This window comes from Oryctolagus cuniculus, chromosome 21, assembly GCF_964237555.1.
Source record: "Oryctolagus cuniculus chromosome 21, mOryCun1.1, whole genome shotgun sequence".
Lineage (NCBI taxonomy): Eukaryota > Metazoa > Chordata > Mammalia > Lagomorpha > Leporidae > Oryctolagus > Oryctolagus cuniculus.
In genome coordinates, this window is record NC_091452.1 from 13,507,816 (window position 1) to 13,522,699 (window position 14,884).

General features: G+C 51.8%; 1 protein-coding gene across 2 annotated transcripts in view; it reads right to left on the minus strand.

Annotated features, from left to right (window-relative positions):
• The window catches only part of FBXO21 (F-box protein 21), a 44,877-nt gene extending 30,582 nt beyond the window's left edge, over positions 1–14,295 (minus strand). For both annotated transcript variants that reach the window (XM_002719805.5, XM_002719806.5), the window contains exons 1-5: positions 14,001–14,295; positions 13,193–13,328; positions 11,464–11,558; positions 3,103–3,224; positions 49–195 (exon numbers count right to left, since the gene is read on the minus strand). In XM_002719805.5, the coding sequence (XP_002719851.1) occupies positions 49–195; positions 3,103–3,224; positions 11,464–11,558; positions 13,193–13,328; positions 14,001–14,239 (739 nt within the window). In that variant the 5' untranslated portion in view covers positions 14,240–14,295. The remainder of the gene's footprint in view (positions 1–48; positions 196–3,102; positions 3,225–11,463; positions 11,559–13,192; positions 13,329–14,000) is intronic.
• Positions 14,296–14,884: the final 589 nt, after the last annotated feature.

Consider the following 14,884-nt stretch of genomic DNA (forward strand, 5'->3'; position numbering starts at 1 on the left):
TCCGGGTTTTCTTTTGCAAGTACAGCCAGGTCCAAAGTGATTCCACACCTGCCTTGAAGGCCAAGCTGGGGTGGCGACTGTTGATGCCCCGGAGGGTTTTGCAGACAAGCTCCACGATGCTGTCGATCTGGGCCTGGATGTCTTTGAGGCTGATGTCAGACAGCGGATTGCAGTACTGGTCGATATACACGGCGCCTGGGGAACAAGAGGCACGGAGTAAATCTCACTTCCACCTTGTTGGGAACTAGCTTGTCACCGGATCCCAGACACCCTGGGCCGTGGCTTTCACACCAGCCCTGCAGAAGCTTCCACCTTGGACGCCAGGCCTCGCCGCTGACACACTAAGGAGGAGGAACAAACAGTCTTAACAAAGGAGACTGCACATCACTTCCGCCTCCCCAGTAATCCAAACCTTTCTCAGAGGTCATGGACTCCAAACACTGTGTGCTACATGGCACGCTCCCATTTCTTATTACAGTGAGGTAGAGTTTGACAGGTAGAGTTAGACAGTGAGAGGGAAAGACAGAGAGAAAGGTCTTCCTTCCGTTGGTTCACCCCCAAAATGGCCACTATAGCCGGCGCTGTGCCAATCCAAAGCCTGGAGCCAGGTGCTTCCTCCCGGTCTCCCACATGGGTGCAGGGCCCAAGCACTTGGGCCATCCTCCACTGCCTTCCCAGGCCACGGCAGAGAGCTGGACTGGAAGAGGAGCAACTGGGACAGAACCCGGCGCCCCAAACGGGACTAGAACCCGGGGTGCCGGCGCCACAGGCAGATGATTAGCCAAGAGAGCCACGGCGCCGGCCCTCAAGTCATCTTTAAGTCAGGAGATCTCAGACCAGCTCAGGGTCCTGATTCCCCTGTAATGCTCCAAGGAAGTGACAGCACTTGAACGGGCATCAGGAGACCAACACCATTCAAAAGGCTGCCATAGCCTAGGCAGCTCACGTCAAGAGCCTCACGTGATGTACACTGACGTCGTACGTAAGAGCGGTAATTGTTACACTAACAACAGGAGTCACCGTGCACTAACTTCCCCTGTGGGACCTCTGTCCTCAGAGTTGTGTTATAATTATGTCTAAGTGCTCACAAAAGAGGCTTCATTCTTGGGTGCTTCTTTAAAGTTAATTAAGTTTCTAAGAAGAAAAAGTGAAATTAACTTCAAGATGCAATGATTGAACAGCCCTTGTCTCGACTGTTGAACAGGTTTTTTTTTTTCATTTTTCATGCAAATTGTTGAACTCTTAGTATAAAGTTGGTCTTCTGTATATAAAGTTAATCAAAAATGGATCTCAGTGGAGACTGGGACTGGGAATGGGAGAGAAAGGAGGAGGAGGGGTAGGAGTGGAGCTGGGAAGAATACTATATTCCTTAAGTTGTACTCATGAAATGCATGAAGTTTGTATTCCTTAAATAAAAGGTTTCTTTGGGGAAAAAAGAAAAAAAAGAGACCCACACCCCAGTCCTAGTGCTGCCACTGGCCAAGGACTGGCTCCTGGGCCTCCGTGGGGCTGCCTCCACTTGCGGGCTCAAGGAGTCCATGCTGCACTGCTGTGAGGTCAGCTCCACCCAAGGCTACAGCCCCTACCCCGCTTCAAAGGTACTGGCTCTGTACTAGCGAGTCACCAAGGACAGAACGCTGGCACCAACGGCCACTCAGCGACTTGAAAGCCCTTGTGTGGTTTCCCAACATCTATCTACAGTACTCATTGGGTGTGTTGTTTCAAAATAATAAATTTTAAAAATATGAACACAAATTTGCTTTCATACACAGATACAGGAAATAGTGCTTATCAAACACTTCTTGACTGTGAAATAAACACAAGGAAGGGTGACTCCCAACTCCAGTGCACAGGAGAGAGTAAGGGTGGAGAGGCAGAGATTTTAAGCAATGCAAACAGATCTCCCTGGTACTGGGCTCACACGTGCACTGGCCCTGCATGGTGCAGAGTGAGCACGCCACACCACGGGTCTCACAAGGGACAGAGGAACTGAGTGAGTAGTGGGAGAGAGAGACACAGAACGTTTACTGTGAAACACCACGGCAGTAGCTCGGGGGGGTTCCATCTACAACCAGCTGGTCAGGACGTGATGGAGGTGAGAGTGCAGCTGAGCCCTGGAGGGTGCGTGGGCTTTTCAAGAGGGAATTAGAAGAGGGATCCCACAAACGTGGTGAGCTTATGGGGCATCTGTGAGGACAGTGGCCTGGCTGAGGCAAAGGGAACACTCTGTAAAGTACCGGGAAGCATTGGGAGCTAGGCAGAGGACCAGGTTTTTACGGGCACTGAAAAGTAGGTAGAAATGTTCAATAGAAAGTCAGCTGTCCGTGCTGCCGGCTTCACTCCCCCGGAGCAGGGACAGGCTGGTTTCAGGCTGGATGGGTGTGGGCGTGCTACAGGCTGAGGGCGGGAGAGGGGGACGGGTTCAGGGAGGTGAGGACGACTGAGAGCGATGCTGCCGGGAGCTGCGGTGCCCACGAGAACAGACGCAGAGGGACAAGACTATGAGAAACCAGGAGAGGGCAAAACAGCCTCGAACCAGGGAAACCACTGGAGCAGGGAGTGAGCGTGAACAAACTGTATTTCATAACCACGATTTATGAGTGTTTATGTAACATGCCAGGAATTAAAAATAGTTTTTAAAAAACGAAGTCACACTTTGTTTCCACTCGACTTAATGAGAACACAAGGCTACTCCCTTCACCTTGCTGTCCGCTGGCTTCTCTCTCCTCACTGAACACGCTGTCCTCAGCGGGCTCCGCCCACAGCCCAAGGGCCTTGTTTGTGGTCACATGGACACTAAGTGGAGACATCTGCCCCTGACGTGGAAATGATGGAGAGCTCAGGATGGCAGGCCCACGGCACTCGCTCACCCAGTGCTCCCCGACTCTGACCCAACTGTGCATCTTTGAAAGGCCCTGTCTCCCTAGCTGGCAGCTTCACTCTGCCAAAATCTCCACTCCACATTCCCCAGCCCGCCCCTTCCCTGTCACACCGTGTCCCTGGCTTGCTTCGCATCCGCCATCAGTGGGGAGTCTTCCCCGGGGACTGCTCTTCAAGCCCACTCCTCCACCGTGGGAACACTGGGAATGGGGAAAGACCCACCTTCAAGGTATGATTCATAGTCGTCGGGCTGCTGAAGGAAGGCCTTCAGATTGTTTAAGATTTTCTGTTGCCGCAGGTAATAAAGAATTTTCTTTGCGTAGTATTTCCAGGTCAAAGCTTTCCTGGGAAAAAATAAACGTAAACTAGTCGATAAGAATTAAGACTTTACAATCTCACATTGGGGCCAGTGCTGTGGTGTAGCGGATAAAGCCACCACTTGCAGTGCCGGCATCTCACAGGGGCGCCGGTTCGAGTCCTGGCTGCTCCATTTCCGATCCAGCGCTCTGCTATGGCCTGGGATAGCAGTGGAAGATGACCGGAGTCCTTGAGCCCCTGCACCCACATGGGAGACCTGGAAGAAGCTCCTGGCTCCTAGTTTCGGATCAGCGCAGCTCCGGCCTTGTGGCCAACTGGGGAGTGAACCAGCGGATGGAAGACCTCTCTCTCTCTGCCTCTCCTCTGTGTAACTCGGACTTTCAAGTAAATAATAAAGCTTAAAAATAAACAAAAGCTTCACTTAGCTGCTCTTCACTCACACCAGTCATAATCACAGCGTGCGGAACAGACGCGGTTCACGGTGCTGGGCTCAGCGTCAGGGCAGTTGCGGCCCAGCGGTGGCCTCTGCGTCCACACCAGCACCAGCCTGCACTGCTGAGATCTGAGCGGCGGTCCTGGCTCTGGCCTCAGGTCGGCTCGCCCATCCTCAGGAGGCAAAGGAAGAGGTGTACAAGTAGCCGAGGCCGAGGCGCACCTCTGCAGGACACGGGGCAGCAGCCCTGCTCCTCACACGCGCCGCCGCTGCCGGCTCGCCCAGCTCAGGTCAGGTACTACCTGTTCACACCGACAAGCCCAGTTCATTTTTGCTTTTTAAAAAATTTATTTGAAAGGCAGAGTTACAGAGAGGCAGAGTCAGAGGAGAGAAGTCTTCATTCCCCAAATGGCCGAAATAGCCAGGGCTGGGATGATTTGAAGCCAGGAGCCGGGAGCTTCTTCCAGGTCTCCCACACAGGTACAGGGGCCCAAGGGCTTGGCCCATCTTCCACTGCTTTCCCAGGCCACAGCAGAGAGCTGAATCGGAAGTGGAATAGCTGGGACTCGAACCGGCGCCCCTATGGGATAACAACACTGCAGGCGGTGGCTTTACTTGATACACCACAGCTCCAGCCCAAAGCCCAGTTTATTTTCAAGAGCAGTGTTCTTGCAACTCCAGACCCGTATAAAGGTACTCCAAAATTCCACGGAAACAGTATGAGCTGATTTTAGTGCAAAAGTTCTCTTTTCATAATAGATGGAACATTTGTATTATGGAAAAAACTGTGGATTTTAAAAACGTCTGCACCAAAGTCAACTACCTTTAATTCCATTTCTCCAAACTTTCTGAAGAGCCACTGGATAACCACCTGCTACTTCCCACCCCACGTGGACATCTGGGAGCACCCGAGACTTCTCCCCCCACAGCCACCCCATCTCAGAAACAGGCGCCGCACCTCCCAGTGAGGCTCCGCCCTCCGAGCACCCTGGCCTCCCTCAGAAGGCACACAGAGCCTGCCGGCGGGCGCTGTCACCGGGCTACCTCCAGGACACAGAGGCGACCACTGCTACCGCTCACTGCCTCCTCCTACCCCCCACCCCCCCGCCCCGTGTTATAGCAGCGGCCTAACCTTACAGCTCCGAACCTTCTTCCACAGCCTGTCCTCAAAACGGCAGCAGCATTCGAGTGACAAGGCTCAGGCATGGCACCACAGGCCTCCACCTCCATTCTCCAATGGGTTCCCGACTCTTGCCCCTGCGTCTCACCTCATCACCTTCTCACATCAGTTCTGACTGCTCTCACTAGGCGCAGGCCCCGGGCACACTAGCTCCCGGCGCCGTGTTCCGTGAGCAGGCTGTGCGCACCCTCGAGCCCCGTGCGGTTCCAAAGGAACGTCCCTGTGCAGGAGGCGTGTGCCCTGTTCCCCCCTCACTCCTGGTTTCCGCTCAGACGCCCCTGGGAGGGCTCTGTGCCTCGGCTGTTTCAGCGGCGCCGCAGCCTTTCCCTGACCAGTCAGTCAGCTCTGTGCTGCTCTCCACGTCCTCAGGCCAGAGTGTCCACCTGTTTGCTCAGCGCCCGCCTCTCCCACACCGTGGGCTCCACAGCACAGGGTTTCCTGGGGGTGTTCACTCTGACAGACCCGCAGCAGACGCTCCTTAAAACCGGAGTGGCTGAACTTCTCCAGGCACACACACACAGGATTCTAAGGCACGGGACAGCCGCAGGGAGTAACTCCTGCCCCTGACTTCACAAAGAAACAAAGGGCGCGCCAGTCTTCACAGAGGAGAGGAAAACCAGTAGACGGCTATTGTACCTGCTTCCTAACCTGGGAGCTGTAAACCTTGCCCATTCTCAACATCACGTGAAACAAACGAGCCGCTTAAAGAAGTACATGAGGGCATTTCCAAACGTTCACAGAAAAACAGAATTAAAAGCCAAGTTTATATTGTGGCGCAACTACGCCTTCTAGAATCACGTGGCCTTTTGGCATAGCTTTTTTTTTTTTTTTTTTTTTTGACAGGCAGAGTTAGAGAGAGACAGAGAGAAAGGTCTTCCTTTTTCCGTTGGTTCACCCCCTAAGTGGCCGCTACAGCCGGAACTACGCCAATCCGATGCCAGGAGCCAGGTGCTTCCTCCTGGTCTCCCATGGGGTGCAGGGCCCAAGCACTTGGGCCATCCTCCACTGCACTCCTGGGCCACAGCAGAGAGCTGGACTGGAAGAGGAGCAACCGGGACTAGAACCCGGCGCCCATATGGGGTGCCGGCACCACAGGAGGAGAATTAACCAAGTAAGCCATGGCGCCGGCCCCTCCTTCCCCTTGTAAATGTTCAAAATCATTGGTCTGGGGTCCTTTCGTCCCCCAGCGATGAGCGCCTCAATCCATGGATCTTAGCATATTTCACGGTTTCAATCCACTGAAGTGACCACCCACACTGATGCTGAGCGTCTCCTCTCACGCCAGGAAGCCGCTTCCCTGGCGGCCCCTGATACGTCCAACACTACTTGTCTCACCACCTGGTTCCAGGCCTCCCTGGTGCCCCAGGCTCTCCCACACGTCTCGCAGTAGACCTAGAATCAGTCATTTCTCACAAACCCTGGCTTCTTTCGGGAGAGATGGTGTACCAAGACCACAATCTGGATTCCAGGGAAGACATTTCTACTGCATTGGTTAACGTTTCTAGACCTTCTCAATGGACAGAGCTAGTAAGCCAGGTACCTGTACAGACCCACATTCTCACACATACCTACAGACACTGAGGGGACATGCAGTGAGCAGTGTGGATGAGGCCCCTGTGATTATGGGAAGGATTATAAACATGTGGACAGACAAATAATTGTACGTGCAATGAGACCATAAAAAAATACTATAAAGGCACTTTAATAAATCTGCAGAAAAAAATCGAGACACATCAAATTAAAATGTTGATAGAAAATGTTTTAAAATTCATGTATAGTGTTTACATAATAGACATTTTCCATGGACTTTTTTTTAAGGTTCCTCATATGTATGATTTCAGAAATTTTTGCACCGAACTAAACAAATTTAATTCCATTTTTCCAAACAATTGAAATGTTCTCATATAAAAACCTCCAGGCTTCACACTGACACTTCTGGTTCAAATTCAAAGTAAATGGCTTTGACCTTTTTATATCTTCTATCAGCATCTTCTTTATTCCAAGGGAACTCTGCCTCTCCAGGATACCAGAGACGACAGAATATCATATAGCTATTCATTTGCCTCTTCGCACTTCTCTCCCTACCTCTCCCTCTCTCTCTGTCACACACACACTCAGCCTCAGAATAACAAGGCTAACAGTCTCATCCTGCTCACGAGTACTGAAAACAGCTACACATGCTGAATCCATTCTCCCACACTGCTCGCTTTCTTGAACAGATGCACCGCATCTACACGCAGAACCCTGGCTCCCGTTCTACAGCTAAATGCTCACCTCCAGTCCCCAAGCCAGTGCCACTCTGGGCTTCTGGGCTGTTCGAAGTTCACTTTCTAGCAGTGTTGTCAGGGAGGGCCCAGAAGTCCTGAGTTCCTGCAAGCCAAGTTGGTCTGCACCCTTTCGTAAGTGCAAGTCAATTTGCCTGGACATAAGAATCCTTGGCTTGGGGGCCACTGCTGTAGCTCAGCAGGTTAACGCCTTGGCCTGAAGTGTCGGCATCCCATATGGGTGCTGGTTCGCAGTGCAGCTGCTCCACTTCTGATCCAGCTCTCTACTATGGCCTGGGAAAGCAGTGGAAGATGGCCCAAGTCCTTGGGCCACTGTACCCGCGTGGGAGACCTGGAAGGAGCTCCTGGTTCCTGGCTTTGGATCAGCACAGCCCCAGCCGTTGCGGCCAACTGGGGAGTGAACCATCAGATGGAAGACCTCTCTCTCTCTGCCTCTCCTCTCTCTGTGTAACTGACTTTCAAATAAATAAATAAATAAATCTTTAAAAAAAAAAAAAAGAATCCTTGGCTAACCTTTTCTTTCAGTCCTCAATATCTTTAATATGCTACTCTTTCTTCCTCTGGCATAAAGCATTGCTACTGAAAAGTCTGATGATATTGTCATTTTCTTTTTTTTTTAATTAATTAATTTATTTTTTGACAGGCAGTTAGAGAGAGAGAGAGAGACAAAGGTCCTCCTTCCATTGGTTCACCCCTAAATGGCCGCTGCACTGCGCCAATCCAAAGCCAGGAGACAGGTGCTACCTCCTGGTCTCCCACGCAGCACAGAACCCAAGGACTTGGACCATCCTCCACTGCCTTCCCAGGCCACAGCAGAGAGCTGGACTGGAAGAGGAGCAACCGGGACACAATCCGGCGCCCCAACTGGGACTAGAACCCGGGGTGCTAACGCTGCAGGCAGAGGATTAGCCAAGTGAGCCACAGCGCCGGCCAATATTGTAATTTTCTTTTCCTTGTGACTTCAGCTTTTGGCCTGGATACCCAAAGGACTTCTCTGTCTAAAATGCAGTAATTTTCCTAAAACACAGTTCAATACTGGTCATTCTGGGTCAGTGTTCTCCGTAGAGCGTATGCTGGCTCACACATCCACGGGAGGACAGAAAGATCTACAGAACACCAGGGACGGGAAGTGTCTGCCGATGCTGGGATGGGGACGGCCCTCTCTCCTCTTATGCTCTCCATTTCCCAACGATAAACACGGAACAAACACAAACAAGGTTCGCCACAAAAGCCGGCATCCTCAGAATGTTTCCAATGTGCTACATCCCTTGCCATTGGAAACAACCTGCTGTGGGTTTAAAATGCATGGCAGGAAAAGGACAACATGTTCGTGACGCTTGTTTCTAGAAAGGCCAACAACGCATGTTTTCACTGGCTATGCATTTTCAGTCTTTTTTGCCAAAGTGATAAATAAAAAAGGAATCATTTCACTGTTACCTTAACTTTTTTTTTTTTAACACAAACTTGGGTCTATAGTTTTTAAAATTTATTCTTATTTATTTGAAAGGCAGAAAGAGACAAAGAGACAGACCGGGTGGGGGAGGGAGGGGGCGGGGAGAGACGGAGAAATCCTCCATCTATTGGTTCACTCCCCAAATGACTGCAAAAGGCAGGGCTGGGCCAGCCTGAAGCCAGGGGCCAGGAACACAATTCAGGTCAAAGCTGGAATCAGAACTCAGGCATTCCAGTACAGGATGCAGGCAAACCAGGTGGCACCTTAACTGCTATGCCCAACGCCCGCCCCTAACATTTCTTTTAATAGTGATGCCAAGGTTTTTTACATGATTGTCAGACACTTAGATTTGCTCTTCTGTGAATACTGTCCTATCTTTTACACATTTTTCTTAAAAAGATTTTTCTCTGAGAGGTAGAGAGAGAATGACAGAGCACTGCATTCACTTTGTTCACTCCCCAAATGCTGGCAATGCCCAAGACCGGGCCCAGTCCTGTGGCCGGCAGGGAACTGATCAGCCGAGCCATCGTTGCTGCCTTGCGATCTGCATTGGCAGAAAACCCGAGTCAGGAGGCAGCGCCCGCAGAGTCGACCATCAGGACTCATGTGGGAGCGCGGCCGTAACTGTGGGGCCAATGCCTGTCACATACGCCTGTCATTTCCTTTAGGGAAGCTCTGAAGAATCCTGTTAACTCCAACTTTGGTGGTTTCTCTGCTCACACCGAAGTTATTTCTTTAAATCACAATATCATTTACCATGTTCTTCTATTGCTTCTGCATTAGTGGTCTCGGTTAAGGCTCCGGTTTGAGTCCTGCCTGCTCTACTTCTGATCCAGCTCTCTGCTATGCCTGGGAAAGCAGAAGAAGATGGCCTAAGTGTTTAGGCCCCTGCACCCAGGTGGGAGACCTGAAAGAAGCTTATGGCTTTGGATCAACTCAGCTCCAGCCACTGGCTATTTAGGGAGTGAACCAGTGGATGGAAGACCTCTCTCTCTCTCTTTCTCTCTCTCTCTCTGCCTCTTTGTACTCTGCTTTCAAATAAATAAATAAATATTTAAATATATATAATGATGCAAGTTTCCCAATCTTATTCTAATTATTTTCTCTGGACTTTCATGTAAATTTACTCTTCTGTATGCATATATATTATATATTTTATGATATTATCCAACTGAAAGAGAAAACTGAAAGTCTGTCTCTGCCAAGTAAATATTTTTAAAAAGGAAAAGAAGGAGCCGACATTGTGGCATAGCTGGTAAAGCCTCCACCTGTGACGCCAGCATCCTACATGGCACCTGTTCATATCCCAGCTGCACAACTTCCAATCCAGCTCCCTGCTAACGCCCTGGGAAAGGCAGCAGAAGATGGCCAACCCACAGGGGAGACCCAGATGAAGCTCCTGGCTCAGCCCTGGCCAGTGTGGCCATGTGGGGAGTGAACCAGCAAATTCAAGATCTCCTTCTCACTGTCTCTTCCCCTCCCTGTAACTGACTTTCAAGTAAATGACAAAATCTTAAAAAAAAAAAAGGAAAAGAAACAATTAGAAGTATTGTTACTCTTCCCAGTGATACAAAATGAAAAAGAAAGCGACTGTCCATCAACAGAGGGCAGTTCCATATACCCTAAAAAACAGGAGGCAACCAACCACAAAAGTGAATTTTGATTTTCTACCTGTTGATTAGGATAGATTTCCATAAGGTAATGTTGAATGAGAAAAAAGGATGTAGAAAAGTATCCATTAAAAGATCCCAATGCTGTGAAATAATGCCCTCCCTTCCCCCATGCATACCATCTATTAACCTGGAAGAAGGCAACCCAGGTTGTCACTAAAACTTATGGGAGTGGGGTAGAGAAGGCCAGTGGGAACGCAAGCAGTAGAGAGGAAGAAGAAACCAGCCTAAACCAGAAAAAGCAGCCTGTCCCAAACACGAAGCCAACACCGCGAGGAGGGCACGGGGGAGATCACACCGACAGATTTCACACGTGTACAAAACACAGGTCGGCTCTTATTTTGAAGGCTGCGTGATACTGAGTCTTAGATCATACTTCAATTCATTTATAGATAAACCAAAATAGAAACGGAAAAATGACCTCTGCATCTGAACTCACCCAAGGCCTAGAATAGTGACACATCTTACCTCTCTCCCACAGTTGTCCCACGGAGAGATTTCTCTCTCCCAAGCCCCTTAAAGGCAACAAAATAGTCGACGCCTTGTTACCCAGCTGTCTTGCAGTGGTTTCTCCTAGGGAAGACCCTACACTGCCCTTCTCCTCTCTCATCATAGTTAAGTTTCAGAACCTGCAGAGCACAAACTCTTTCCCCCAGGCAGCTTGGGCTGGAGGCCAAGGCATCTTTCAGGTAATCTAGAAATGGACCTCTGCAGCAGACCCAGAGGCAGAAACACTTTAAGCAACAACCAAGAGGTAATGGGCTCTTCTTGACCAGGAGAGCATCCAAGGAACACAGTGCACTGATCAGGAGACGAAAGAAAGGCTCAGCCAAGTACTTATGGAGGTCAAGTTCACAACAGTCCCAGTTCACAGCAAAACTCACAAACTGTAAAAAGAAGAGTCCATCAAATTAAGACATGCCTAAGGTTATTTTCTAAAAATAAAAAAGATCCAATTTGCAGCCAGCAAATTTGATAGAGGTAGGCAGATAGGTGATAAAACAAGAATACATTAGTGAATGACGTAATAGATACAAGCGACAAAGCGCAGTACATAACCCACAGTACAGCTAAACGTTAATCCCCTTTACTTTCTGAAAGGATTTCTGCAAAGTTTCCTTATATATCAAAACATGTTCCGGGGTTCAGCCACACATTATAGCAATTCCTTCTGGGGTTATTATTAAAACAAAAAAAAAAAACAAAAAACAACAACAAAAAAAACCTGCTAAAGCTAGGCTTACCTTCCTTCCATATTCAGGATACACACCAGTTCATCCTCAAAAAATATCTCTGGTCCCTCAAGATTCTCAATGTCACTGAAGCCGTTACAAGGAACCTGTGAGGAAGACAGACATCAACAGGCCGCAAGCGTGAGTACTAACGCAGCTGTCACTCTCAAACACCCATCTGAGTGGCCGACAAACGTGCCTGTTTGGAGCTATTCCACACTCTCCTCCTAACCTGTTCACATCTGGTACTTGTAAATTAATTGTGTTTCCATAGACTGCAGTTTCTGAAAGGCGAAGAAAAGTAACTGTAACCAGAACTACAGCTACAAAGTCCTACAGCTCAGGATCACGCGTTCCCATCACACAGATCAGCTGTACCAACCAGGAGAGAGGGCCAGCGAGATAAGCCAGGGAGGAGGCAACTCCTCTAGCCTGCTGGTATTTAAGACTTTAAGATGACTTCTCCTCTTCTTTGTAAAAGCAGCCAGGATGTTTCAGGTCAGCCCGTGTGCATGCTGGGAACGCAGGGACAGAAGGGTCCAGAGCCAAACCAATCGCCCACCCACGGATCAGTCTGAAGTATACTCCCGCTGTGTTCAAAGTCCTTGACATACTTCTAATTAAGCATGGGACAGGCAGAGGGGGAGCAAAGGAACAAACACAATTCTTCATCACCAGACAAAGGCAGAGAAAGCTCAAACCGCACACACACACACACACACACACAACCGGCTGCTGCAGCAGCGGACGCCGTAGCCTCGCAGCCCGTGGCCAGCAGCACCAAAGCTGCGCAGCGCCCGGACGCTGTGTGCAAGGCTTCACACCACGACTCGCAGTCTGTGATGACCGACACGGTCAGCCCAGGCGTGGCTTCTCCAAAGTGCAACATAAAGTCCGCTTCCTTGCACCAATAAACGTTTACAGAAGGGAATGACACGAGGGAAGGTCTATTTTTTATTCTCCACAAGGAGAAAGAGTTCAGATTTTCCTCTTCAAAACTTGAGAAGCCTTAAAATCTTTCAAATGTATGAACTCCATTAGTAGTAATGAAGTGAGAAAATCAGAAGTAATCTTCAGAAACCCAGGCTGGTAAAATAAAACAGGTGGGCTCCCGTTCTAGGACCCCCGACCAGAAATAAATATCATTAGACAAGTTCAGAAAATCAGAGTGGGTTGTCGTCTGGATACGCAAAGAATTCAGCATTAGGAGTGGATACAGAAACTTCTGGGAGACATTTCGGGGGTGAGAAAAAAAAACCCACCATGCATTTTGGCACTATTGAAAAGAAAGCCTTTGCAAGGTCATTTTATGCGAGGGAGTTACAACTCTGATGTACAGACAGCTTTGTAACTCTCTGTCCTTTTATAGATAAATAATGCAGTTCATCACCAGGTAGAACCCGCAACACCAGACAGCAGAATTGCATTCATTCCGTCAGCCCTTTAGGGAAAACAACTGGGAGCGATCTAGAGAGCTCAATCACCAATGATGATGCCCCACTTTAGGTGGAGGCTGGGCAGAGGATCCGCTCTAGGCACACCTCCCTACTCCCTCCTGCCCCATTCTCTCCCTCTGGCTTTTTAGAAAGTAAGGCTGGCAGGGATGGGAGGAAGGGGACACAATGACTCTCTCGCAGCTGGGGAAGCGAACGCAGGGACCTGAGCGCCTGCCTGCAGCCCCAGCCCCACGCACACACCCCACGGCCACGCAGCGCTCGCGGCCACGTCCACGGATGCTTACGTGCTCCGAAAAGAACCTCTTGGAGAACGAGGCCACGATCTTCCGGGCTTCCAAGCCAGCCTTCTGCCGAACTTTGTATTCCTCCAACCAATTGACGTAGTCGGTGGGGCTGTAGTGTTTCATAAGGGTAGGCCACCTACGGGGAGAGACACACCGGCCCCGCTTCAGAGAGCCACGCAGGCAGCCTCGGGTTCGGCCCGGGGGGGAGGGTCTCCAGCTCAGACCCCCCACCCCCACCCCGCGCGCGCGCCCCGCCTCGCACCGTGCCCTTGGCGTGGCGACGCCACGGCCGTGTCCCCGGCCCCCTGGTCCACACGACGGGGACGAGAACGATGACAATGACAGTAAACATGGATGGCGCGCGCGCGTCCCACGCATCCTCTCGCCCGATCAGAACCTCCCGGTGCCGAGGAGGTCTGAGGACCGCGCGACCCTTCCACGCAGGAGGCCCGGCCCGGGAAACCGCCGGCCCCAAGGTCACCCCCGGGGCGCCGCAGGGCCGGATCCCACCCGGAGCCCCGCATCGACATCCCGCGCCGCCACCCCCCACCCCCGCCAGCCGCGCCCCCGCGGCCCGGGCTGTAAACACCGCGCGCCGCGGCGGGCACAAAAGAGGCGCGCAGAGCGCACCCGGCGCGAGGCGGCGGCCCCGAGCGGGGACCCCGCGCCCGGACGCGCCATCTGGGCACCGGGTGGGGGGGGCGGCGCGGCGGGGCCCCGACGGCCCCGAGGCCTTTGTCTGGCGGCCGCGGGCGGGGTCCCGAGCTGGGGTCCGCGGCCGGCCCGGCGCGCGGGGCGGTGGGCTCACCTCACCCGGAACTGCTCCTTCCACACCTTCCCGCTGCTCTGGCACAGCTCGCGCAGCCGCCGGCAGGTGCTGGAGACGCGGCCGATGTCGGCGGCCGTCAGCGAGCCGCTGCACAGGATGTACTCCAGCACCTCGCCCGGCAGGTTGACGAGGCAGCTGAGGCCCGCCGGCTCCGGCGCGTTCTCCTCGGCCAGAGCGGGCACCACCTCCATCGCGCTGTCCACCGCTGCTGCCGCCATCTTGTCCGCGTACCTGGGGTCTGCGGCGCGCGCACGCGCACGAGCGCGCCGGGGGCGTCCCTCTTCGCCCTGCCCACCAGCCTCGGGGGGCGGGGCCTGCGGCGCCCCGCCCACCCTTGGCCGCACCCCCTCTCAGCTCCTGCAGAAGGGAGCTGAGCTCCGAGCCAGGGAGGCTGCAACAGGACCTAATGGCCTCCATTTTTTTTTTTTTTTTTTTTGAGAAAATGTTTTTAAATGGGCTGAACATTAGCAGGGAGCTGGGACTCGAACCCCCGTCACTCTGATATGGGATGCCGGCGTCCCTAGCCGGGGCTTAAACGCCGGATCTGCTGTGCCAAACCACGTTCTTTATAGGACGCTGTGATGAACAGAGCCCTCTGTAGTACTGCAGGGAGTAACAACTCCTAGCAGCGCCTGCTTTCAGGCACATGGAGGGAGGGCTGACAGCGCTTCTCGTCAGCAGGACGCCCTTTCATAGTTTGGGAAGGCATGTTCTGGTCTCCCACGATAGGTTCTCTAATTATAACCACTGCACGGATAAGGAAAAGCAGGCTCGGAAAGGTGGGCGTCTCTGGTTCTAAGTCAGGCAAGAGCGGAGCAGCCTGGAGGAGCGTGGGTGGCTGTACTCCCGGCACCTACACCTTT